Below are 25,969 nucleotides of genomic sequence, written 5' to 3'. Positions count from 1 at the left end.
GAATTAGAAAGAAGAAAATCAGGATGCCAGGCAAGAGTTTGGAATCAGAATGATCTATTTCAGGTAAATTCAGTCTGTGGGTTTTGACATCCTGCGAACAGACTAAGCACCATCTGACATTAAAAGTAACAGAATCATTCCTTGAGGAAATATCTTGGCTTGCCTGAAGGCTCCAAAGCAATTCTGCCCATGATAAATGTGCAGCTGTTGCAGTTATTGCATCTCAGCTGAGCTGGATGCTCCTTTATGGCATTAAATTTGCTCGACACAACAAACCCAGCCCTGACATAAATACACAGACTGATCTCATTGAGTCAGAGGTTAGAGCCACAGTTCCATATTTTACCTTGAAATATATTCCTTGGCACTGTAGTAAGATGATGTCTCTGTTGCATCTGCTGCTGTCTCATAGTCTGTGCTGGTCACTGTTAAATGGAAGATAGGTCTGAATCATCTGAGCTTTGATTTTCTTTCTTAAATAGTTCTTACTGATTTTAGTTCCCTTACTAATTGGAGTGACTGGCAGATAGCTTTTATATTGTACTGCAGCAGGATCCCACATGTCCCTGGATTATGGAAAACACCTCTGTTCACCCCAAAAGCTTTGCTCTGAACCTCACCTTGGAGTTAGCAAAACGCAGCTAAACCCAAGAAGTTTGCAAGTGAAAATTTTGTAGCCAAAAAATCTTCCTTTAAAATGTAAATGGTTGTGAGAGTCTCAGTTCAGTCAAAGAAAGAACAGAGATAATTCCTCCCAGGCTGAGCCTGAGAATCTTAGAGGAAAGAATTAAAACAATTATTATCTCTCCTTCTGTAACCATTGTTTATAGTTATGGTTCTTCACAGTGTGCTATTCATAGTCACCAAGAGTGTGAGCTGTTTCTACTTTGAGACCAATCAAGTATCACCTTAACAAGTCACATTACGAAAGACCTGCTACTTTCATTAAAGTTAACCTTCTAATCCACCTGAAGACCAGAGTCTTGCTTTGCATCCCTGACTCAACAGCTGTAGCCATGAGATTTTCTGAAAAATCCTTTCCTTAGGATTTTTTCCTCCTGAGAAGCTGAGAGGCCTCAGAAAGGAAATGTAAACAATGATTATCTGCTGCTGTGAAATGCAACAGGTGCATCTTTGGTTGGTCTCATGTGGTTGTTTTTAATTAATGGCCAATCACAGTCCAGCTGGCTCGGACTCTCTGGTCAGTCACAAGATTTTATTATCATTCCATTCCATTCTTTTCTATTGCTTGCCAGCCTTCTGATGAAATCCTTTCTTCTATTCTTTTAGTATAGTTTTAATATATAATTTTCTTTTAATATAATATATATCATAAAATAATCAATCAGCCTTCTGAAACATGGAGTCAAGATTCTCATCTCTTCCCTCATCCTTGGACCCCTGTGAACACCCCCACGATTGGTGACCCCGAGTGACAGAAAATTCCACAAACAGCATCAAATGGTGCTTTCCTTGGGAAAAAAAAATTAATTAACCAGGTCTCAGCAATTAATTCCTTTAATTGTTTTTTTCTACAGTGATTCTGAGACTTACAGTCCACACGGAGCTCAGCCTTGGTTGAAGCCACGCCCATGTTGTTCTCAGCGAGGCAGCGGTAGACGCCCATGTCCGTGGGCACCACGGCGGTGATGATCAGCTGGTGACACCCTTCCTGGTCCTCGTTGATCATGTAGTGATCGTTTTCCTCAATAGCTTTGCCATCCTTGAACCAGCGAACCGTGGGCAGGGGTTTGCCAATCACGATGCAGTCAAAGCTCACTGGGTACCCGTCCTGGACCTCTTGGTTCTGGAGCTCGGTCATGAACATGGGGGCTGAAGTTGGGGTGGTTGGAGAGAAGAAAGAAAAGTTTGGTTTTATCTAAAGGTATATTTTAGGCCCCTGCTGCCCAGACTTCTGGTTTCCAGTTTTTTAATTGCAAAGTAATATCTTTTCTCTAGAAAAAGAGTCAAGAAACTCCCTATCATTGCAAAGATATTCCATCAGCACCGCAATACCACAGCTGCCAACTATATATTGTCCCTGCTCCTATCCTTGCCAAAATGTCTTGTCTCCCTCAGGACCATTCTAAACCCTACATAATTAATTTAAGTACAATAATCATTTTATGGTCATGTTGTAGTAGGTCTCAAGGGGGTTCACAGGTAAGTTAATATGTTATAACCTTCCCACCAGCGTGCCTCCTCTCCCTCAAAATGAAAAAGAATAAGAAAGGCATTATTTTTTCTAAAAGTGCAAAGCTTTCATAAAATACCTGCACCAAATTTAAAAAAAAAATTGCTAAAAAAAAATTGCTTGAGAGTGAAAAAATTACATTGTGACCTGTTCCCACTGTCTTCTCCAAGGAATAGGCAAGGTCTGCTTCCCCTACCTGTGTCAGAAGTCAGCAAAGGTGGTGGAGGTCTCGCTGGAGGTGGAAACTTTCCAAGGGTGGGAGGTGATGCCTTCCCAATGCGCAATTCTATTTTTTTCGGGCCTTGCTCCAAGATGTCAATCTCCACTGGAATTCCCAGAGCGCCAAACATCTCTCTGAACCGTGTGGCAGCTGTCTTGGCCTCGGACATGACTTCAAACTTGATGTAGATGTACTGGTCATCCTCACGGTACGTCTGGTGGTCAACCACGTCTATGTCTCCTTCATCTGCGCTGACAAAGAGCTCTTCCTCCACATCAGAGATCTCTGTGGAGATCTTGGCCCTGAAGAGCCTGTGGAGTCTCCTTCCTGCTTTTCGGAAAGCATCGTCCAGCTCGCTGCCAGACGAGCTCTCCGTCTCGCTGTCGGTGCTCTGCTTACTCCTCTTCTCCTTAGCAAGAGCTTGAGCTTCCTGAGTGCCAACCACCACCTTGGCGCTGTGTGAGACCTTGCCAAACTTATTGGATGCCTCACAAGTGTATTTACCTGCATCCTTCCTGTCCAGGCCGGCGATAATAAGGGAGCAGGTGCCGTCGCTGTAGCTGTCGATGTGGTAGTAGCGACCATCCGAGAGCTCCTTGCCGTCCTTCAGCCAGCGGACGTTCATGTCAGTTTTGCTGTGGGCCACACACTCCAGGTGCAGGGTGCTTCCAGGCTCTCCAGAGAAGTCTTTGAAGGTCTCAGTGAACACTGGGCACTCTTGTTGCTTGATCTCTTTTCTGACTTTGTAGCCTTTGAAAGCGGCTTGGATCTTCACAGCCGCCTTGTTCATGGAGGGGTCGTCCAAATCTGGCAGCTCTGGCTCAGCTGGCTGAGCAGCTGTGGTGGCCACAGTGGTCTCCACAGTGGTAGTCTCCCACTGTTTCCATAGTTTTCCTGTGGAGGTGGACTGAACCTTGCTGGTAATGCTGGTGCTCTTCTTCTCAGCTTTCTTGAGGTAGTTCACTAGGGAAGGAGTCCCAGCTCTGGACTCGTCATCAGAGCTTGTGAAAGAGAAATCTGCCTCTCCTGTCCTGGCCAGCTCGTCACACGTGGAGTACTCCTCCGAGTAGTAGTGAGACATCTCTGCTTCCTCCTTCCTCAGCTTCTGAAGCTTCTCATCCTCCTCGGGCACCTCGCTGATGGAATCCAAGGTGGGCTCCCGGCTCATACGGCGCTTCTTGGCCAGGGCTTCCCACAGGAGGTGCAGATCTCCCTCCTGGGCAGCTTCAGGGGGCAAGCTGGGCTGGATGTGTCCATCCACCTGCTCCTCTGCCCGGCTGGCAGGGGGAGTTTCTCTGGCAATCTCCTTCAGCATTGACACTGTGGGAACTGCAGGGAGTGAAAGAGATGAGGAGTTAAAATCTGTGAGCTTGGAGAAAGCACATGGAAATGTTCTACTCTGGAGAGTCTCAGAGGCATTTAACTAAGCATCATACTGAGAAAAACATGGGAATTTACAGAATCACAGGATGGGGGAGGTTGGAAGGGACTGCTGGATATCATCTAGTTCAACCTCCCTGCTCGTGCACTGTCCCCTAGATCCCATTATTCAGTGTCCAGATGGATTTTGAATATCTACAGAGAAGGAGACTTCACACCCTCTCTAGGAAGTTGATATAACTGAATCTGATCCTGGTGAACTTGTTCTAGCTGACCACAATTTGAGGAGGAGGATGGATCAAACTATCTTCAGGAAGTCTGTCCAAACTCAACAGTCCTGTGATTCTATGCATGCACTTAAAATATTACCAAACAACTTTTAAAAAATTTATTTATTCCTTGTACATTTGGATGCAATAAATCGATTTGTGCCCTTTTTATAGTTGCAGTCGATGAACTGGTTGTTAAGACTGCCAGTGGAGCCTGGAAAGCTACCCAGGCTCATCCAATCTGCCAGATATAAAGGGCTTCCCTGTCTGTCCTGAGCAGATCTCCGGTGGCTGTGCTGGGAGCTGAGACTCCCATCTCACATGGACACACCTGCTTGGTTGGATGTGCCTGAGTCTGAAGGTGTCTGGGACACATTCACACTCCTCTGCATGTTGCCCAGTCCCTTTTGAGATGCTCCAGGTTGTCTGGGACATCCACAGAATACCCTAAAGCATCTCAAAAGGCACCAAAAACTCATGTAGAGACAATAATGTCACGCCTTAAATATCTGTCTCCAGAAACTCTAATCTGAGCAACTCAAAACCATTTGGGATGCAGGAACACACTGGGCAATGCCAAACAGGAAAATAACCAATTCCTTGTGGATTGTTATCATAGCTTGTAAAAGAAAATTAATTCCAGTCCCAGCTGTGGAGATGGCCCTGGATGTCCATACCAGACTTGATTTAACACCCCAGAAATGCACACTTTGTACCTTCAAGACATAGGCTGGCAACAGATTTGACTTCTGGAGAAGCCATGCATGTGTAGCTGTCCTGATCCTCAGGTTTAAATCCACGGATAATGAGTATCTGCTTCGTTCCATCAGAGAGGATCTCATATCTCCCTCCAGCTTTTATCTGCTCTTTACCCTTGAACCAAGTCACTTTCTCCTCAGTTTTACTTGATAATGTGCACTCGAGGCGAGCCACCCCCCCTTCCGAGACAGATCCTCCCACCAAGGGTTGGGTGATGGTAACTGGAGGCTCTGCAATTACAGAAATAAAGTGAATTAACACAAAGAACATCCATCTGGCTTTAAGGCACTCCATTCCATAAAATATCCAAGCAACCCATCCATCATTTACAGATTTTTCAGCTGTTGTAGATAACTAAAGGGGAAAAAAAATAATGAAAGACTGGTAGCATCCAAAGTGTGCACTTCCAAAGATAATATCAAAACAACTTTCCAAGCTCTCCCAGTGCTTAAATCAGCTTCATCTAAACATATACATGCAGAAGTGGTTGCATTTTCCACATTCCTGTGTTTGTTTGCTGGTCTTCATTTACCCATCATCAGTATAAAAGAACTTCTACAGATTTCTAGATCTTAAATGTTTCAAAGTGAAGAAGTTGTGATATAAGACAAAGAAGAAACAATAAATAGAATGAAAAGAGATTATTCAAAGCAGCATTCATCTCTGCCTTGAAATAAAAAGAAAAACATAGATACATATTTATGCTATCTTAAGAAGAGTAAAAATTATCAAAAAGCATAAATAATTAAAAACCAAAAATTCTCTGCATTTTCTTTACTTTGGAAGGAGGTCTACCAATGGAATGCTGTTTGTAGAACCATGATACCTCAAAGAAAAACACATCAAACTCAGAGATGCTGACTAGGATGTAGAAGACAGTTCTGGGTTCCCAAAAGCAGCACATCCCTCAAAGTTACCTTCCTCTCTGCACATTTCACCAGGGTGAGAGGATTGCTGCCCAAAATGTCTTGGGTTTGTTGTTGACAAAGTCAGTATGTGCAGAGTCACCAGGGTCCAGCACTGGCAGCAGTTATTGTTACAAAAAAATGTCATTGTGTACCTCAACCCTAAGCAAAAGAGTATTTTTTTATCATTATACTCATTTTGAAGAACTTAGATGAGTGATACCAGAGAAAGAGTTACAAGAAAAGAAAGACTGAGAGAGAGTCCACATTTCACTGAAGCTTCCAAAGTTTCACCATCAGACAGCAAAGGAACTTTGTCCCCCAGCATTTCTCTGGGGGAATTCTTGAAAAAGATGCATAAAAAACAACAACAAAAAAAAAAAAAAAAAAAAAAAAAAAAAAAAAAAAAAAAGGAGAAAGATGGGTGAAGAAGACAACATTGCCCACTCATGGTCTTGGTTACCCCAAACACATTCCAGCATGCCCTTTTTCACTCTTTCCATCCTAACTCCACCAGAAAAGACACTCGTGGCCAATACACGGGGGCAGTACAAGAAACCCACGGTGAGGGGCCAGCACATGGATGATGCAGCGCAGGCTGCAAGACAGCTGGATGCAGTTTGGAGGACATCAAAGAACAGTGCTAAAAACACAGCTGGGTTTTGTTCACAGCAGCCCAGAACGACTTTTTTATCCCAAGCTCGTCCTCCTCTATTGTGTTGGCAGATACTGCACTGGGAGATGCCTGGAATGGGTGAAGCAGGCATGCCATGCAAAATGTAGGGTCTGCAGGAGCTTGCAGCCCTCCCTGGAGCCTGTGTCCATCCTCACCTAACCGCACCGTCTGGGGGAAGTGCAGCGCCTCGCTGGCCCCCGCTCTGTTCACGGCCGACACTCGGAATCTGTAGGGCTCCCCCGGGCTGAGGCCATCCACTGTGAGCTCCGTGTTTGGGATGAGGCCCTCGCTGCAGGACTGCCAGCCAACTCCTGGGATTTTCCTCTCCACCTTGTAGCCCAGGATGTCCTGGCCGCCGTCACCCAGCGGCTTGTGCCAGGACAGGGTGACGGAGTGGCTGCTCTGACTCAGGACCTCTGGCGCTTCGGGTGGCTCGGGGAGGGCTGGGGGCACAACAGAGGTGCTGTGATGTATGATGTGAGCAGGGACACTCCATCCTAAAACACCCAAGAGTGTAGGAATGTGCCCCTTGTTGACGGAGTGAAAAAACTGTCCTTTGTCCCCTTAAAAAGGAAAGAAGCCCAGAAGTTTCTTTCCTCAATTAGGTGAAAAAGCCATCTCATAGGACCTGGGGGGCTTCACCTCCGACTAAAGGATAGCTAATTGGAAGCCAAAAGGTCCCACCTGAGCATATTACTAGAAAAAGAAGAGAAAAAGAAACTAATTGCTTTTGTGAGGTATTTTACCAGGAGCAAGAACCTCTTGCACCCGGATTGGTTTTTCTCTGTAAAGAGTTCGTTATTTTTATTTTATTAAAACCTTTTTGTTTCCAACACTGCAACAGAAGCCATCCTGTTGATTTTATGCCTTCTAAGGTAGCTGAGCTATCTTGGATGTGAAACAGACCTCCAAGAGCTGATGAGACTGGGCTCGAGGAGGCTTCTATTTCACAAGAGCCTTCTGCAAGCCATGAGGGCGGAAGCGCAATAGACTGAGTATTTTTTTTGTAAAGTTGAGTGTAAAGTCACCATAAAGTCACAACCACGAGCACCTGTGCACCACTGGTTTATCCTTGTCTGCCTTATGCTGCCAATGACAAACATTCATTTTCCAATCTCATCTCAAATAATTAACCTCTTGTGTATATATAATCAACCTCTTTGTCCCACCAAGCTTAGAATAAAGATAACCCTGCACAGTCCATATTAGCAAGGAATTTAACTGAAAATTTCAAGCACATGAAATGAGCCTTGATTGTGTTTATTTTAGGTCTGGCCTTAATTGAAATGAAGTTATTATGGGACTAAAGAACAACACAAATATTTTAATAATGAGTCACTCCACTTCTGTGTGATTGCAGTATGTGTCACAGCATCAGGAAATAACAAATAAATATGTGATGGGAATGATCTGGTGTCCTGCTGTCCATGATCAGAGAATGGTTTGGGTTGGGAACTTGAAGATCATCTAATCCCAATCCCCTACACTCAGTACACTGGAAAATCTTCCTTGCTTACATTACACTTTGGCCTAAAAGACAGAGATAATTATTTCTGTCTTGAGTTCAAGACATTTATGATGTAAATGATCTACCATGATATAGCAATCCAAAGAATTAAAGGCAAATATGGTCAACAGCCAGTTTTTTAACTCTGGACACCACAAGAACAACATAAAGTCTTTTCTCTGTTGTCAGCCAAACTTCATAGAGAAAAATCTGTCAACAGGAAGAGTATTGTATTTTTATTTTGAAGTTCATTAAATGCAAGTACCCAAAATTAGAAAAAGCTGATTTAAATCCATCAAACTTTTTTTTTTCTAATTGTGATGGAAATGACCGGAATGTGTAACAGAGATCCCTTAAGTCTCAGAAATCATTAGACTGAGATTGCCTGTAGCCATTTAAAGTATAGATGGTCCATCAGTGACTCTTTAACATCTCAGCTACAGCTAAAATACATTTAATTATCTCGTAACCATCACTGGGATGGTGCTGTATGACCACTGCTGGGTCACCCACTGGTCCGACTGTGGGAAGGAGCCAGATCCTGGTTGCTGAAATGGACACTGATGGCATCATTCAACCTGCTCCATGAGGGAATTAGGGAATTATCATCTTCCCTACTTAGCTATTCACTCTGTGTCTCTGGAGCAGGAGGTGTGTGCTCCCTGGGTGTCCCCCACTTGAGGGTTTTAATATGCTACTCATTAATCTGGAAAACTGTTTGCCCTGCACCCTGATTAGTGGATTTCAAAGATTCCTCTGCTGTACTGGATAATCTTTCCACATGGACTCTAGCTCAGCTCCCTCCCTTGTCCACGTTTGCCAAGAGTGAAGTTGAGCCCTGAGAATACTGATTTTTGTTAGAGTTTATGTTACGTTTTACAAAAGACTGCAGCTAAAGAAAGTTGGGGAGCGTCTCTACCATCACTAGCCTGATGTATTTTTCTTCTGATGAGGTGGATCTGGTCAAAGAACAAGTTGTCCGTAGTATCTTCCCAGCCTAGGAACGCTATTTTGGTACATGTGAGGCAAAGTGGAAAGAATCAACACAAAGATTGGGAAATTCGATGCTGTAGCTCAATACCAAAGTGTGGGATTTTGAGTGCCCCTGGGCTGGAACAACACACACTTACCAATCACAGAAAGCTTGGCTGATGAAATGGCCTCCCTGGAAGCAAAGGTCACCTCTCCAGAATGATGCAGTTGGGCTTTTTTCAGGATGAGTTTGTATTTGTTTCCATCTGCTTGTACCTCCCAGTCCTCCCCCGCCTGGATCTCCATGTCATTGCTGTACCAGGCCACTTCATTCACTGGCACAGCTTCACTCAGGACACAGCTAAATGTTGCTTTTTCCCCCAGAGACACTTCCACATCCGTGAGGGGCTGCAGGAGCTGCAGGCGCCACCCTGTAGATTAAAATCAGCGGTCAAGCCCTCAGTTACAGAAACAATCGGGAGATTTTGTAAATATTTGTGCTGAAACTCTGAACAGCCAGGCCTTGGAGAGCAAGGAGATCATTAAAAGGTTTATGTACATTGCCAGAACAGAAGGTTTGGAATCACAGAATGGTTTACTTTGGACTTTAAAGCTCATCATGTTGCATCCCCTGCCTTGGGGACACCTTCCACCAGATCAGGTTGCTCCAAACCCCATCTAACCCATAAGTAGGGACTGATCTCTGCTTTTGTACTTTTATTTTTGTGTACAGAAAGGGTTTCTGGTCCCCACTGGGGTCTCCTGTAATAGCATAAAGTAAAAGGAGACAGAGATAATGTTGTTGCTGATAAAGCCCTCCTCTCTGAAGCCCTGAAGTGTCTATAAACACAACCAAACTCATCAGAATCCTGACAGCTCTGAGACAGTAATTTGCTGCTAATTCAGTGCCAATTGGTCCTGCTTATAAACCATCGCACATCCTACAGAGCAAGAAAACAAGGAAATGGTAAAGCATCAGCCATTTAGGGGTGAGAGAATTGGATTTTTTCAGGGAAAACAAAATGCTTTGGGATGACCTTATTTTTTACATGAAGGGAGCCAACAAGAAAGATGGAGAGGGACGTTTTGCAAGAGCATGGAGTGACAGGACAAGGAGCAATGGATTCAGATGGACAGAGAATAGGTTTACATGAGTTATGAGGAAGAGTTTCTTGGCTGTGAGGGTGATGATGCCCTGGCACAGGGTGCCCAGAGCAGCTGTGGCTGTCCCTGGATCCCTGGCAGTGCCCAAGGCCAGGTTGGACAGGGCCGGGAGCAACCTGGGATAGTGGAAGGTGTCCCTGCCCATGGCAGGGGGTAGCACTGGATGATCTTTAAGATCTCCTCCAACCCAATCCATTCTGTGATTCTGTGGGTTAGTGGTGGGTTTGATGATCCTAGAGCTCTTTCCCAACCTGAGTGATTGTATTATTATTTTTTGTGTGGGAAGAACATTTAGGTAAGAGAAACAACAAATGCAACGTTTCTTTGCTGCTACTCATCATATTTCCCTGGTTTCCTTCCCCTTTCCAAGCAGAAATTGAAGATTTCCCCTGCCCAAGCACCTGAGTTACCTTTGACTGTGAGGAAGGCTGAGGTCACTGCATCGCTGCACATGAAAGTCACCCTGCAGCTGTCCTGGGGAGTTAAATTCTTCAGCAGCAGGATATGCCTGAGTCCATTTTCAAAGTAAACCATCTCAGTGTTTTCCGTGGTTTTGGCAGGTTCATCATCAATCAGCCAGTTGTAATTGTAGGTCTCAGGCTTGGAGAGGTAACACTCGAACAGGGCTTCCCCTCCTTCCACAGCCTCCACGTTCTCCAGGCCCTGGACAATGCTGTTCTTGGCTAGAAAAGAAGGACAATGAACAGTATTAATTATTTGGCTCTGTATCTCTGAATATTAGCAAGCCTCGGAGCACTGGATGATTCCCACTGCTGCAAAGCTGATGGAAAAACGTGGATGCGATAAACTGTGCTTGTAGGTTTAATTGTTGATGGCAATCTGTCCTCTAATAAAATATTACAATAAAAAGATTTAAAGACAGTTTAAAAGTAATGATAAACCTCTAGAACCTCCAGCACTTCATCCACGTTTCCTCCAAAAACCTGGTTTTTATATAAATAAAGAAAAAAATAGTCATATTTGTATGAATCAGGCCAATAGTCAATAGGAAGGCATAGCTCAGGAAGATAAAGTGCAATCAAATTCCTTTTTTCTTATGACAGTTTCCCAAAGATCTCCCAGATAACACAATTGTCATCATGACAGGGGAGATGTGAATCCACTGACAGCTCATGATAAAATCTCATTACTTTTCTTGCAAAGCAAATGTAAGAGAATATCATGGCTGGCAAAGCTATATTGACAATTATCCAAGATAATTCTCCCTCTAGGAAACACACAAAGTCAAAATCTCTATCAAGATTACTTTGAATGGTAAATTTCTGAATCATTATAAAAGCTCTGTGCCATTTAGGTTTATTTTCCCATGCTCTGTGGTGAGTTGTGGAGTCAGAAACATGCACAAAGCTCCACACTCCAGCCATGCATCAGCTGTCACCTGGACAGAAACAATCAGCTGTGTGCCAAATTAAATTTGGGCTGGTGCATGTGGGTATAATTCATGTTGCTACAGGGACAAATGACATGCACAAGGGTTGAGTAAATACAGTTTGCACAAACGCCATAAAATGGTCAGCATGGTTTGTGTTAGAAACCAAGACCCCAAGACATCCGTGTTTAGATCTCTAAAGATAATTTGGAACTGTGCCCAGCAAAAAAAAAAAATTAGTAAAAATAATTAAAATGTTAAAAGGCATCCAAACTGAGGCATTTATTTAATGGTAAAAACAAACAAACATACCCAAAAAGCACAAGCCACCAGATATTTATTAACTTATTATTAATTACAAGATGCTCAGAGATGTTGTGTGTGGACTCTTCATCCCTGGAGGTGTCCAAGGCCAGGTTGGATGGGGCTTGGAGCAATCTGGGACAGTGGAAGGTGTCCCTTCCCATGGCAGGGCGTTTGGAACTACATGACCTTTAAGGTCTTTTCCAACCCAAAGTATTCTGGGCTTCTATAATACTAAAAATATTCTGAATTTTATAAGAGTTATACTTATGGAGAACAATAAGGGGGTTGCAGACTATTCTTGGAGAATGTGTAATTTTTGTTAGAACAACCCAAATTGTTTATCTGTGTACTTTGGAAACACTGGTTTCCATAATTATGGAAAGCAGACAATTGCTAACCCTACCTCCTCTGGGATACTTTTAGATTATGTTCATTAAAATCTTTCTAAATCCCTACAATGGAAAGTGCTTATCAATGTGGAAAACATTATAATAAATAACACCCTGTTCTTCTGCACTAACAACCAACTGCAGTTAAGCAAGAAGGCAAAATAGCCACAAATATTCAGAAATCAGAACCTGCTGTTGCTGATCACTCCAATTAACTTGGTAACCAAACCCAGGAATTCCATATGGAGCAGGAAAAAAAAAAAGAAATTTCCATGTAAAATCCTAAATTTTTGTTAATTTTGTATATATTGTTCCTCAGGGTCTAAATATGAGTGCTGAGTGAGGAGGTAACTCCTGAGGGATCACTGTTTGAAATAGGTAAATTACCAACCTCCTTTACCCAGCAAAATAAAATGGAATTCCATGCTGTCCATCAGTTACTGGTTTTATGTAAAAAGTGCTGTAAAAGGTGCTCTTTAACAGCAAAAAAATATTTGTATTATTCCTTTGGGGCAACAATACACCTGTGATTTTACAGTTCAGCAGGACACATCCCATTCCAGCTCACTGCTGAAGAGGTGGGTTGGCTAAGTGGTGTAATGAGTGAGTGTTAATTAGAAATCAGATAACCCTGCAGTTTCACATTCAATTCCCATTATCCCCCAACTGTTTTTATCCTCATTTTCAGTACTGGAGCGAACACCAAGAGCAGGTATCTGACGTGTCCCTTATTGCAAAAGCCTTGCCATGACTTTTCTACCTCGTTTATTTGGAACCCATGGTAGTCTTCCTCTCTGGCTGGAAGACCTCACCTTGAACATCAAGTGTAGCCATCACTTTAATGCCTTCAGCTTCACAAGAATAGATGCCAGTGTCTTCTGGGACCGTGGGGTTAATTTTTAGCATGCTCACATTCCAGTCCTGATCGATAATCACTCGCTGCCCATCTGCATGTATTTCCTGATCATTTTTCTTCCAGATGGCGTGCACTGGCCTAGAATATTGGCATATGAACTCTGCTGGGCCATCTTCATCAACAGTTATGTCCTGCATGGGACTGACCACTTCAATGGTGGGATCTGTTAACCAACACGTCAGGAAGGACATGCATTAGTGGATCCCCATGGAAATCACCCCTTGGAGGGTTTTTTGCCAAGCACAGAGCCCGTGGGGAGCAAGCAGAGTGGCAGTGCAAGCAGGGGGATTAGCAGTTTAGTCTGTGCCTGTGGCAGCATCAAGCAGGATGGAAGCCAGACTGGTGCATTAGAATGTGACCATGACACTGGGAGACGGGCCACCAGGAACTGAGGCTTGTGCTGGAACAGTCCTGAGTTTGGGCTGCTTCTCCAGTTTAGTGCTTCTCCCAGTGTTTCTGAGATCTTCCAGGCTGGGAAGCACTGGATGGGAAACACTTCTGCTTACCAAATGTGGAGCAGAAGTGTGATGCAGAGGACTGCAGGGAGTGGTTCCCTGCAACTCTCAACCTCACAGAGCAATAGGAAAATACCACAAACCCTACTGGAAGCTCCTTGTGTGACTAAAATATAACCACTCATCAGAAAGAAACACAGTCCCCAAATGCAGACACTCATTCCTGTCCTGGGATGGTCTTGGCTGAAATCATGTGAGGAGCAAATATCCAGGACAACTGTGACAAAAAAAGGGCACTCCACAGGAGCAGATGAATATTGTTTTGATTATTTGTGTGTTTCCCTGCAGCAGACACATTATTTGGAGAAAAACAACGGGATTTCCTTTCCAGTATTTAATCTAGAGACCACTGAGAGCTCATAAATCACTGACATCTCAGACTGAGAGCCCATAAAATGCTGAGAGCAGCTGGATATGCAACTCCTCTGAAGGTGTTGAGATCCATAAAGTTGCTTTTAAGCACTTTTAAAACCCAAGTTCTGCTCCTTGCGAGGCAGCTGGAAGGGACAGTAGATATATCTGACCTAAAATACTGTGAGTTCCCAAAGCAGCCAAGGAGCCCTCCTGAGATGTCAGACTGGATCATCCATCTACAATGCAATATGCAGGTCAAAAGGAAAAATCTCAATGCAGTCTGAAAATGAAAGTCTCTCTGAAACATCATTCTTAGCAGAATTATGTCAGCTTAAAATAAAAATATATGATAGGGCTGCAAAGGAACATAAAAAGATGAGAGTCAGAGAAAGCTGAGATATCAGGAGCTGTGCTGATCCTTGAGGAACCCTTCCAGCTCAGGACATCCTGTGATTCTGTGATGTCCTTATTCTTCAAATAGTTGCTCTGCTCACAAGCCAGCTGGGACAACCCAACAGGATCTCTGTGTGGAACGCTCCTCTTGGAACTGCTGCAGCAGGCTGAGGCTTTGGGGTGCTCCTGGCAGACCTTGGGGAGCAAAGAGAGCTTTGCAAACACCACTTGGAGACTTGCTGCAGGGCTTGATCCCACTCACTGAGGTTCCCTCTGCCACGTGTGTTTATGGAGAGGAGGCCTCTGTGGAAGATCTTGGAGATGTCTGGTGACTGAAGGAACGAGCAGCTGGGGAGCACAACCTCATCCCCTTCCATAAGATGTAGAAATGTGTTTCTCACAGCAAATATCACCTGTGGTACTGGAGAAGGTCTCCTGGTTCCACTGTCCCCTCACTGTTGGCTGTTATTGTCATATTTTATGAAAAATCCTTTTGCTAAGATTTTTCTCCTGAGAAGCCTCAGAAACGAGATGAAAACAATAATTATCTGATTGTTTGGAATGTGGTTTAGAAGTTGCTTACCAACAGGTGCATCTTTGATTGGTCCCATGTGAATTGCTTTTAATTAATGAACAATCCCAGTCCAGCTGTGTCAGGACTCTGGTCAGTCACAGGTTTTTATTATCATTCCTTTCTAGCCTTCTGATGTCTCCTTTCTCTTTCTTTAGTGTAGTTTTAGTATAGCATTCTTTTAATATAGTACATATCATAATATAATAAATCAACCTTCTGAAAACTTGGGAATCAATTCTCATCTCTCACCTCGTCCTGGAGACCCTCAACAACACTGCAACAATTAATAACCACAGTTATTAATTATTCATAACCACAGTTGGCCAGGGCAAGGACTTTGGTGGCCCCGTTCACCTGTGCAGCTCTTTGGGACTGAGGAGCCAACGTGTGCCCTGGAACCTGCAATTCTCACCTGCCCAGAGGAGCTAGGAAACAGCAGCAGCTCCTTCCCCTTCTCCATCCTTCCCCCACCACCTGGGAGCCATCACTCCAGGTCATGGAATGAATGCAGTTGTAGGGCAGTGATGCTGTGGAGGCCCAGTATGGAAGGCTGAGATCTCACTTGTTACAGAATAAATTAAATTACCAACGTGCCTTAAACCAGGAGGATGAGGCACAAGGAACAAAGTCAGCTCGCTCCTTGATGAAGAGCAAGCCATGGATGGCTTGATAGACTGAAATATATTTCAAACAAAGATTTGTGCTTAATTTTGTGGACAAAATAAAGTGCACAAAATTGTCAATACAAGGATGGTCGGAATTTTAAAAGTGTTTCACTTTTCTATGAAATCAAGTGTTACTAACCACAGTGTAACTGGAGTTATCCCAACCCAGTTATAAAATAGTGCTAGTGTGATTCAGGTTTGTGATTCAGGAATCTTGGCTTCATGGAAGCACAAAATATCCACGTACACATGTGTACCTCCACGAGCTGTGGGGTTGGACTGGATGATCTCCAGATATTTCTTCCAAAATCAGTGATGCTGTGATTCCAAGAAATAGAAATATCTCAGGAGCCCATTAATTCACTGAGCAGATACCTAACAATGCATTTCTTTTTAATTTATGTTTTAGGCCCACTGTTTTTTGGGTTTTTTTGCCTGGAGATCTCAGAACCAGGTTCTGTCTCTGAAAATAGATGCAAACTGACACAGAACTTGTGGGGTCTGTGCCCTCTGTTGTCACTGCATCATTCTATATAATGAAGAAGTGATTTCACATTTTATCTTTGCAGAGAACCAAATTTTCTGAATGCACAAGGGACACATGATGCAGAGAAGGAGATATCAACCACTGACTACTATTCCATTTTGTGGATCATTCCTGTTATGGCCCAGTTATAGCACAGGAGTAGATTTGCATTAAGATATTTTAACCCTTTATATCTCTATATATCCATTTTCCAAGCAGGGAATAAGCCTTAACTTTGACTGAAAAAAAACCAGATCTTCCCCACAGCTATAAAAGTCCTGGGTGGGAAGGAGCTTGCTTTATCAAGTCTGGAGCTCAGTGTTATTTGCAGCTTTTGGCTACCCTTACCAAATGGGAAAAATATTTATTCAACAGACCAGAAAGCTTTGCCAGGGCAGGGATGACCTTTCAGAAACAAGGCACATTTTGTCTCTGTGTTACTGGAATGTCACACACCCACTGGCTTCCAGGAACAGCCCAAAACCTGTCCTGTGAACATGCTGAGCTCAGCACCAGTAGCCCAGCTCTGGAGCAGCACAGTGGGAAATTTGGGAATTACCACCCCTGCAAGATTTTCTGGTATTTTGGAAAAAAAAGCTGAAGTGGGGGTATAAACATCTGTGGTAGCGCCTGAATTTATGTTCATCTCTTCTTTGATGTCAGGTGAAAGCAGCAGCCCTGACCCTGCAACCCTCCCTCACCTATAAAATCCAAAAACACCGGAAGGTGCGGGGGAAAAAAACTAAATCAGTGTGGATGTACCCAGAAAAATTCTGGGGTGAGAGTGGGTGACTTGCAGAGTGGGAGGGTTGCAGGGCGCGTGAAGGATTTAGTAAGGGTAGCCTGGAAGGCAGAAGCACCAGCACATGGAGCAAGTCCAGAGGTGGCCACGTGTTTCTTGCTCACAGGGCAATACCTTTGACTAATAATTTAGCTGAGGATATAAGGGAGCCAGCTCTGAAGGTGACAGTGCCCGAGTCGTGGCACGCCACGTCGTTTAGGGTTAGGGTGTGGATCCTGCCGTCCTGCTGAGAGATCTCAGTCACCAGGTTGTTGTGCAGGGGGGTCCCGTCCAGCCACCACTGCACGTTCCTCACGCCCGGCGGCGAGAGCTCGCAGGTGAACGTGGCTGACTCGCCCACAAAGACGTCTGTGCTCCTCAAACCAGACACTATCACTGCTGCTTCTTCTGCGCGACAGAGCAAGAGAAGGTGCCAAAGGAAAAACAAAAACAAACGCCCACGAGCTGCTCCCTGCAGAGATAACCCAAGCCCAAGCGCAGCTCCAGCAGAATTAAACTTGTAGGGCTTTTCCAAGGGGAAAAAAAACTAAAATTGCCTTGAAGACAAGAATACAAAAACAAATGCGCACGAGCCGCTCCCTGCAGAGCTAACCCAAGCCCAAGCGAAGCTCCAGCAGAATTAAACATGTAGGGTTTTTCCAAGGGGAAAAAAGAAAACTAAAATTGCCTTGAAGAGGGTAGAAACCACCTTCCATCCCTCCAGCTACTTGTAGGACAGTTCAACTTGTAGGGCTTCTCCAAGGGGAAAAAAGAACTAAAATTGTCTTGAAGAGGGTTAGAAACCACCTTCCATCCCTCCAGCTACTTGTAGGAGAGTTCAACTTTTAGGGCTTTTCCAAGGGGAAAAAAAGAACTAAAATTGCCTTGAAGAGGGTTAGAAACCACCTTCCATCCCTCCAGCTACTTGTAGGAGAGTTCAACTTTTAGGGCTTTTCCAAGGGGAAAAAAAGAACTAAAATTGCCTTGAAGACAACAATACAAAAACAAATGCACACGGCTCACTCCCTGCCGAGCTAACCCAAGCCCAAGCGCAGCTCCAGCAGAGTTAAACTTGTAGGGCTTTTCCAAGGGAAAAAAAGGGGAATAAAATTGTCTCGAAGAGGGTTAGAAACCACCTTCCATCCCTCCAGCTGCTTGTAGGAGCAGGGTGTGTGTCTGCAAATATCATTTCACTGGGAGGAAACTCCACTCCTTGCCCTGGCTCTCCTGTGTGTTGCAACCATCTGCAGAAATTGTATGAGGCAGGGAGGTACTTAAAGATTTAAATGCTCACTTGGGTGCTTTAAAGGAGTAATAAGATTATCAACAATGATAGAAGCTGCAATCAGTAAGAATTCCAGTATTTTTACAACCACTGCTCCAAGTTTTTCAGCAGTACCACCATCTGCTCTGAAACACAGTATGGTTAGTACTTTAAACTAGCTTAACTTAAAAAGATGGGTCAAACCTCAGCCTGGAGGTGAGTGTTTATATCTTTGCTGGAAGCAGGAAAGAAATGAATGGACTTTCTGCTGTTTGGCCAGTTACTGTCAAAGATTTTGGAGCAAGAAGTCCAGAATTTTGGAGCAAGAAAACCAGAGCATTTCCACCATGTTCCACCACCTTACCTTGCACGTACACAGACCCTGTGGTGATCTCGTATCCAGTGCTGCAGGTATAATCCCCACAGTCATCAGCTTCTACACCATGGATGATCAGCTCAGCCACGCTGCCCTTCAGCTTCAGCTCGTACTTGTCACTGGGCTGAATGACCACCCCTCCTTTCCTCCACTCAACGGGAGCATCAGGCTTGGAGATCTCACAGTGCAAAACTGCCGTTCCCCCTTCTTCAGCCTCTACGTTTTTCAGCTCTTTGTTAAACAGCACTGGCAGTACTGTGGTGGAGAAGCAACTGCATCAGTGACAGTGCTCAGAGGTGAGAAACCTGCTTGTGACTTCTGCAGCTGGGCTGCTCCTCTCCTTCTGGACCACAGGTTTGCCTGCTGGCCACTCTTGGAATCAGCTGCTGATGCTGCAAAGGTGTCCAATCCTGCTCTGGCCCTCTAAAGGTCTTCACATGCCATACTCACCATTCTCAGTGGATGCACACACAGCACAACACCACTAATCAACAACCCTTTAGGTTGGAAAAGACCTTTAAGATCAAGTCCAGCCATTAACCCAGCACAGCCAAATCAGTGGAAGCAAATAGAGCACAACACCACCAATCACAACACAGAGTCAGAACATTTAGGTTGGAAAAGACCTCTAAGATCAAGTCCAGCCATTAACCCAGCACAGCCAAATCCACCACTAAACCACGTCCCCAAGTGTCACATCTACACATCTTTTAAATATCTCCAGGGATGGTGACTCCACTGCTTCTCTGGGCAGTCTGTGACAATGCTTGGCTAAACTTCCAGCGAAGAATTATTTCTTAATACCAAATCTAAACCCACCCTGGTGTGACTTGAGGCCATTTCCTCTCATCCTATTGCTTGTCACTTGTGAAGTAGACCAGTCTTTATCTCACCACAACCTCCTGTTGGTAGTTGCAGAGAGTGATAACATTTCTCCCAAGCCTCCTTTTCTCCAGGTTAAAAAACCCCAGTTCCCTCAGCTGGGTCATGAGATTTTGGGTGTTTAACCTCTGAAACCACATGCTCTGAGCAGGAGTTTGTTATGGTGACTAAACCCACAATATACAAGTGTGATCTAATCCAAAAGACATGGAATTCTTAGCATAAAACTGTAAAATCCCAAACCATAGAGTTCTTAATACAAAATGAATAAAACTGTAAAATCCAAACCCATAGAGTTCTTAGTACAAAATGAATAAAACTGTAAAATCCAAACCAAAAGAATTCTTAATACAAAATGAATAAAACTGTAAAATCCAAAAACACAAACACTAAGAAAGGCAAAGAATCACAATTCATGGGCTGCTCAGGCACCAAGGCATACAATGGTTAAAAAACCCCAATTCCCTCATATGGCACATGAGATTTTGGATGTTTAACCTCTGAAACCACATGCTCTGAGCAGGAGTTTGTTACCGTGACCAAACCCACAATCTACAAGTGTGATCTAATCAAAAGGACACAGAATTAGCACAAAATGAGTAAAACCGTAAGGCAACCTACCTTTGACCTGCAGATAAGCCGTGGTCTGCTGATCCCCCGAGTCACAGGTGTATTCCCCAGCATCCTGAGCCTCAGCCTCGTAGATGAGGAGCTCAGCTCGTGTCCCCTCCTGGCGCATCTGGTACTTGTCCCCGGGCTGCAGCACCGTGTCCCCCTTGCGCCACTGCAGGCGCGCGTGGGGCCGCGTCAGCTCGCAGCGCAGCGCGGCCGTGCGCCCTTCCTCCACCTCCTCGTTCCTCAGCCACTGCTGGAACAGCACGGGCGCGCCTGGCCAGGGGGAAATAAAAACTGGGTGAGGCAAAAATAGAAAATAGAAAATAGAGGGGTGTTCTACTGTTAAGGTGTGGATAGAGGTAGTTATGAAGTTCGCGGACAATTCTGGTTGCGTTTCCCTAAGGAGAATGTCCAGGGTGCCAAACCTAGATGGAGGAGGAGGAGGAAAGGGAATTAATCAGCATAATAAAAATTAATCAGAATAATCTATGTGAGCTAAATTTCTCTCCCCATATCCCAGGCTTCTTTTTACAAAGAATTCAAAGTTCAGTAGTTATTACTGAGGGCCAGACAGCTTTCCATCCTTGAAATAAAATCATAGAAAGGGGTAAAATCACTCAAAAAATATGCAAACATAAAAAAAAATATTTTAAAATAGAAAAAATATAAATATACATATGTGTATATTTATAATATATATAAATATATATTAGAATATATAGAATATATCAGAAAATTATAGTATATTGAAAATAATAGAATATAGACTATATAGAATATGTAGACTAGTATAATAGAATATAATATACAAAATAGAATTATATATATAATATATTATATAAAATATTATTAATATAGAGATTAATATATGTAGATTATATTAGAATATATACAGAATATATAAATCTGGGGTTACAATCCAAGGCTTCATATATTGCAGCCAGAGATCAGTTACAGAATAGTTAAGGAAGACCTCGGGAAGATCTCATGGATGGAGATTCCTCCACTCCTCTGGATCTCAGTTCTAAAGTCTGACCACCCCTTCATGTTAAAAGTCTGGCTTTTTCTAATCTGAATTTCTCTCACTGCAGCTTGCACTTGTTGCCTGTCATCTCTTTACTTAACCCTCCAAGAAAGTTCTGTGCCTGTCTCTTCTGTAGATCTCCACTAGGAAGCTGCAGAGAGCATCAAGGTCTCCCTTCCATTTTCTCTTCCCCAGTTATCAAACACAGCTGCCCTTGCCTCTGCTTACACTTAGATGGCAGAATGGCTTAAATTAGAAGGTACTTTCATCTTTTAACAAACCCTGCTAATGTCAGGGACACCTTCCACTATCCCAGGGTGCTCCAAACTCTGTCCAGCCTGGCATTGGACACTTCCTGGGATCCAGGGGCAGTCACAGCTTCTCTGGGCAGCCTGTGCCAGGGCCTCACCATCCTCATTGTAAAAAAAAATTAATTTTTTTTATACCTAATCTGAATCATCCCCCTTTTGGTTTAAAACCATCACCCCTTGTCCTATCACAACAGGGCTTGTCCATGTCCTTCATGTGCTCCAGCCCTCTGACAAACTTGGTGGATTCTGTTGCACTTGCTCCACTGATCAGTGCCTCTCATGAAATAGAGAGCTCTAAAAATCGATGTTCCCTCCTCTCACCACTGCTGGGCACAGAGGAACCCCTACCTTTGACCTCCAGCCTGGCCGTGGTCTTGCCAGCAGCCGTGTGGCAGCTGTACTCCCCGGAGTCGGCGCGGTTCAGGTCGCGGATGAGCAGCGTGTGCACCTTCCCCTCCTGCTGGATGCTGCACTTGTGGCTGGGCTGGATCACAGACGCGCCCTTCTTCCACTCCACAGGGACATCAGGCTTGGACAGCTCGCAGGACAGGTGGGCAGTGCCACCCTCCTGCAGCTCCAGGTTGTGCAGCGCCTTCACAAAGGTGACCGGGGCAGCTGTGGGGAGAGGGGACCAGCGCTGCTGCAGCATCCTCACCCAGCATCACCCCCAGGGCAGAGCTGGGGGTCTGTGGTTACGTTTGGAACCAGGTCGAAGAGGAACAAGCAACACAAGGCATTGGAGTGGGCCATCATTCAAAAATCCTTCTATATATCTTAAAAGAAAGGTTTTTCAGAGCTTTCAGACTTTTTTTTGGTAAATATGATCTGAAAGCATCATAAGTAGGAGATTAGTCCAGAGTATATTCGCGACACTCTTCAGCATTGTTTGTGACATGTGATCAGCTGCGTAGTTGGATGGTCTTCAAAGGATGTTAATGTTAATTATTATATTAAATAACATCAAAGGATGTTAATATTAATTGTTATATCAAATAACATCAAAGGATGTTAATCTTCATTCCACGTACAATAAAAACAACTGGAACGACTGGCTCAGATGTACCTCTCTAAATTGCTAAATTAGATTAGCAGAATCTCCCAAAATTTCCAAGGCTCCCTAATCCCAAATACACCTCTCCAGAAGTCCAAGCAGTGCCTGCCAGCACCTGCTCAACCCCTCTTCCAGGGAGGCTGCTCACCTTCCACCTTCAGCTGCGCTGCCGACGAATGCTGCCCCACTTTGAAACTGATGGACCCACAGTCCTCCAGGGTCACCTTCCTCAAGATCAAGCTGTGACGTGTCCCTTGCACTCTGATCTCGTTCATTTCGTTGGATTGCAGGGGAACATCCCCCAGGAACCACTGGGCATCCTGAGCTGTTTCCCGGGACAGCCTGCACTCGAACACTGCGTCTTCTCCTTCGTACGTGGCCACGTCCCTCAGCCCCTCCACGATGGTGGTGGCTGCTGCTTCTTCATGGAAAGGGCAACAGAGTTTGAGATCTGCTTTCAAGTGATGCTTCCTGGGTTAAACATGTCGTTAGGCTCTTTCTTGACAGCACTATGTTGTTGTTATTTGAGGCCCTAAATGATAAATCTGGGGGTGTTCAGCTTGGAAGAGAAGGATTATGAGGGCTTATAAAAAAAGAGGAAGAAGGAGTTTTTATAGAAGTAGATAGTGACAGATAAAAGGGGAATGGTTTCAAACTGAAAGAGGACAGGGTTAGCTTAGATGTTAGAAAGAAATTGTTCTCTGTGAGGATGGTGAGGCCCTCGAACAAGTTGCCCAGAGAAGCTGTGGCTGCCCCTGGATCCCTGGAAGTGTCCAAGGCCAGGCTGGAGCAATCTGGGGTAGTGGAAGGTGTCTCTGCTCATGGCAGGGGAGTTGGAGCTAAATTAGCTTGAAGGTCCCTTCCAACCCAAACCATTCTGTGATTCTAAACTCATGAAAATATAGGTACACAGGCACGTAGCAACATATTACAATGCTACAGATGCATGATTCATGTCTGCATGTGTATTAAAAGCTTGCAAGTTATACTGTGTTGCATGCACAATAAATATTAAATATATGTACAATCATAACCTGTGTGATATGAAAAAATTGTCAAAATATTCTCATAGGTGAAAATTAATTAGCATTAAACCACAGAAGCAGTGACCAAAGACCCATTTCTAGAGGCAACTGACACAGTTCTTAGCCCTGTGAAAACTCTCTCATCTCTGAGATCCCCGTTTCAGGACAAGATTTAGCTGCCAAATCAGTCAATCCTGTGCCCCTGCCGTGGTGCCAAGCTCTGCCCAGCCCTTCCCCATGCAAAGCCCCACCTTTCAGCTGCACTGCTGCCGTGGTTTGCTGGTCCCCTGTGTCACAGGTGTAGTCCCCAGCATCAGCTTGGCTCAGGTTGTGGATGGTGAGCTCAGCCACGGCCCCCTCCTGGCGCATCCTGTACTTGTCACTGGCTCGCAGCACTGTCCCCCCCTTCTTCCACTGCACAGGGCTGTTGGGTTTGGAGACCTCACAGCTCAGAGTGACAGTGCCACCCTCCTCAGCTTGCTGGTTCTGGAGTGGTTGTGTGAAGGTGACTGCAGAAGCTAAATCAAGAAAAATCAGAGGGGGAAAAATTCACGTTCCATTGCTGACTGCGGTGATTGATGAAACCTCTGATACCATCCTAAATTTGGTTCAAACTCAATTCCAAAGTTAGTTTGAAAGCAAAACAAGGAATGACAGAGGGTGCTGTGTGGGAAATTGATTTGTAGGGAATTCTCCAAGCCTGACAGAAGGTCCACACAGTATGTGCATCCATATGCAAACTTAGAGACAAGAAATGCTGATTTAGAAATGCCATGGAATAGGACAGATACTGTTGAGAAAGAAATGGAGCTAGAAAAAAATGCAAAAGATGGCCTTGCAAATAAGACTGGATACTTTGGAGAAATAGAACAGTGTTGTAGTGAGACCCACAAGGGGTAATTTGAGATTATTGGCTTTGAGGCATTTTCAGCATGGTGTGGTTAAAGCTGATAGGCCAAGAAACACTTTATAATGTACTGTAATTAGGAAAAATTGGCTTCTGATTTTGATAGCGTGAATTATAACATCTGTACTGTCTCACTCTTCTTATGAATCTGAAAATGGAACAAAAGTTTTAAAAATGCCTCTCAGTTGCCCCAGCTCTGGGTCAGGAAAAGGGAACTGTCCAACAGTGCTGGATTTCCAGGAGCTCTAAGCATTCTGTACTCCTGAAGAATCACTGGACACTGCATACAGTGCTCTTACACTGAGCACCTCAAGGATTGTGCTCCTTCTTGCACAGGAATTGTCATGGATACAGAGTTTTGAGCATCTCAGTGCATGTATCTCCAAATGGGTACCAAAACCAGACCTCAACAGCCTACTCCTGGTATCCAAGTTCTTGTGTGTTTGGGAGAGGGCATGGAGAAACATCTTTCTATAATATTCCTTATTTGAAAACTGGACCAGCAGAGAAAGGAACCCTGGCAGTCTCTGTGCTGATGGCATCACTGGTGGGTCAAGGTGGAGTTTTGATGGGTGGATTTATGAAGTGCCACATATAAAAACATGTAAAAGTTTTGCTCCTCAAGTCCAGTTCCCTGGAAGAACCACAGTGGTTCCACACTTATTGGTGTATCTATATGATATATAGGAATATATATCATATATACATAATATATATGATATATATGGATATATATTATATATATATTTTTTAATTTTTTTTCCAGCCAATTGGCCAAATTGCTATTTACAGTGTGACTGCACAGGCTTCCTCAGGTTCCTGGGTCTGGAATTTTTTTCAAGGAATGCTGGAGTGGCTGAGACCACACACAGAGACACAAATTGGCCATCAGAGGACCTGTTTACAGCACCAATATTCTGGTATCCTTGAGTTGTGGAGTCAGTGTGACTGCCCTTCATGGGAGAGCCCTCAGGGATATCTCAAAAGGTGGGATTTAACAATATCCTGGCTCATCTTTGTTTTTCCTGATTGTGTGTCTCAGAAAAAGTCACCTTGATATTGTATTTGTATCAGATCAGATTTGAAAGAAACCAGATATATATTTTCACATTACATCTATTTTAAAGATATTTGGCACTGGAAGCATTTAGGTGCCTTGCTCATTAGCTGAAGTTGTGTCCAAGTTTGAACAAATTCACCTGGATCACCATTTTTCCAGGCAGAACTGCAGCTCAAAGGATGATTAAGCATCAAAAATAGTCCTAGCTTAATTTTAGCTCCAGCCCTGGTTGTCTGAGTGACCAGAGAGAGGGCACAGGGTCTCAAAGTGTGGAAGTAATTCCCACACTTGGGTCCCTGCATTTTCCTTGCTTAAGACACAACAGAATTTCCAAAAGCAAAAGGACTCAGCTGCTTTTGAAAGCACAGCACATCTGAAATCAAGGACAATAGAAAAAATCCTCTTGGCAGAGTCTAACTAAAGGAGTGGGCAAGTTTCTTAAAAAAAACCCAACACAAGCCACCTTAAACAGTCAAAGGGGCTGTTGTTTGTTCATTTGCGTTATCACAGGTGTATTTGCCAGAGCCTTCTGGTTTTATGTGATAAATCTTTCAAGTATGGACTGATTTATCAGTTGTCATGGCTGATTTCATACTTGG

General features: G+C 44.0%; 1 protein-coding gene across 1 annotated transcript in view; it reads right to left on the bottom strand.

Moving 5' to 3' along the window:
* Positions 1–25,969, bottom strand: part of OBSCN (obscurin, cytoskeletal calmodulin and titin-interacting RhoGEF) — a 159,842-nt gene that overhangs the window by 34,078 nt on the left and 99,795 nt on the right. Inside the window, 14 exon segments of the mRNA XM_054514079.1 lie at positions 347–425; positions 1,555–1,833; positions 2,391–3,743; positions 4,780–5,052; positions 6,559–6,846; positions 9,041–9,313; positions 10,457–10,729; positions 12,944–13,210; positions 16,991–17,263; positions 18,484–18,750; positions 19,999–20,265; positions 21,676–21,942; positions 22,527–22,799; positions 23,655–23,921. Coding sequence (XP_054370054.1) covers positions 347–425; positions 1,555–1,833; positions 2,391–3,743; positions 4,780–5,052; positions 6,559–6,846; positions 9,041–9,313; positions 10,457–10,729; positions 12,944–13,210; positions 16,991–17,263; positions 18,484–18,750; positions 19,999–20,265; positions 21,676–21,942; positions 22,527–22,799; positions 23,655–23,921 — 4,699 coding nt within the window.

The sequence above is a fragment of the Molothrus ater genome, chromosome 1, assembly GCF_012460135.2.
Source record: "Molothrus ater isolate BHLD 08-10-18 breed brown headed cowbird chromosome 1, BPBGC_Mater_1.1, whole genome shotgun sequence".
Classification (NCBI taxonomy): Eukaryota; Metazoa; Chordata; class Aves; order Passeriformes; family Icteridae; genus Molothrus; species Molothrus ater.
Note: the sequence above shows the minus strand (reverse complement) of the source record. Positions and strands in the feature narration are given on the sequence as shown.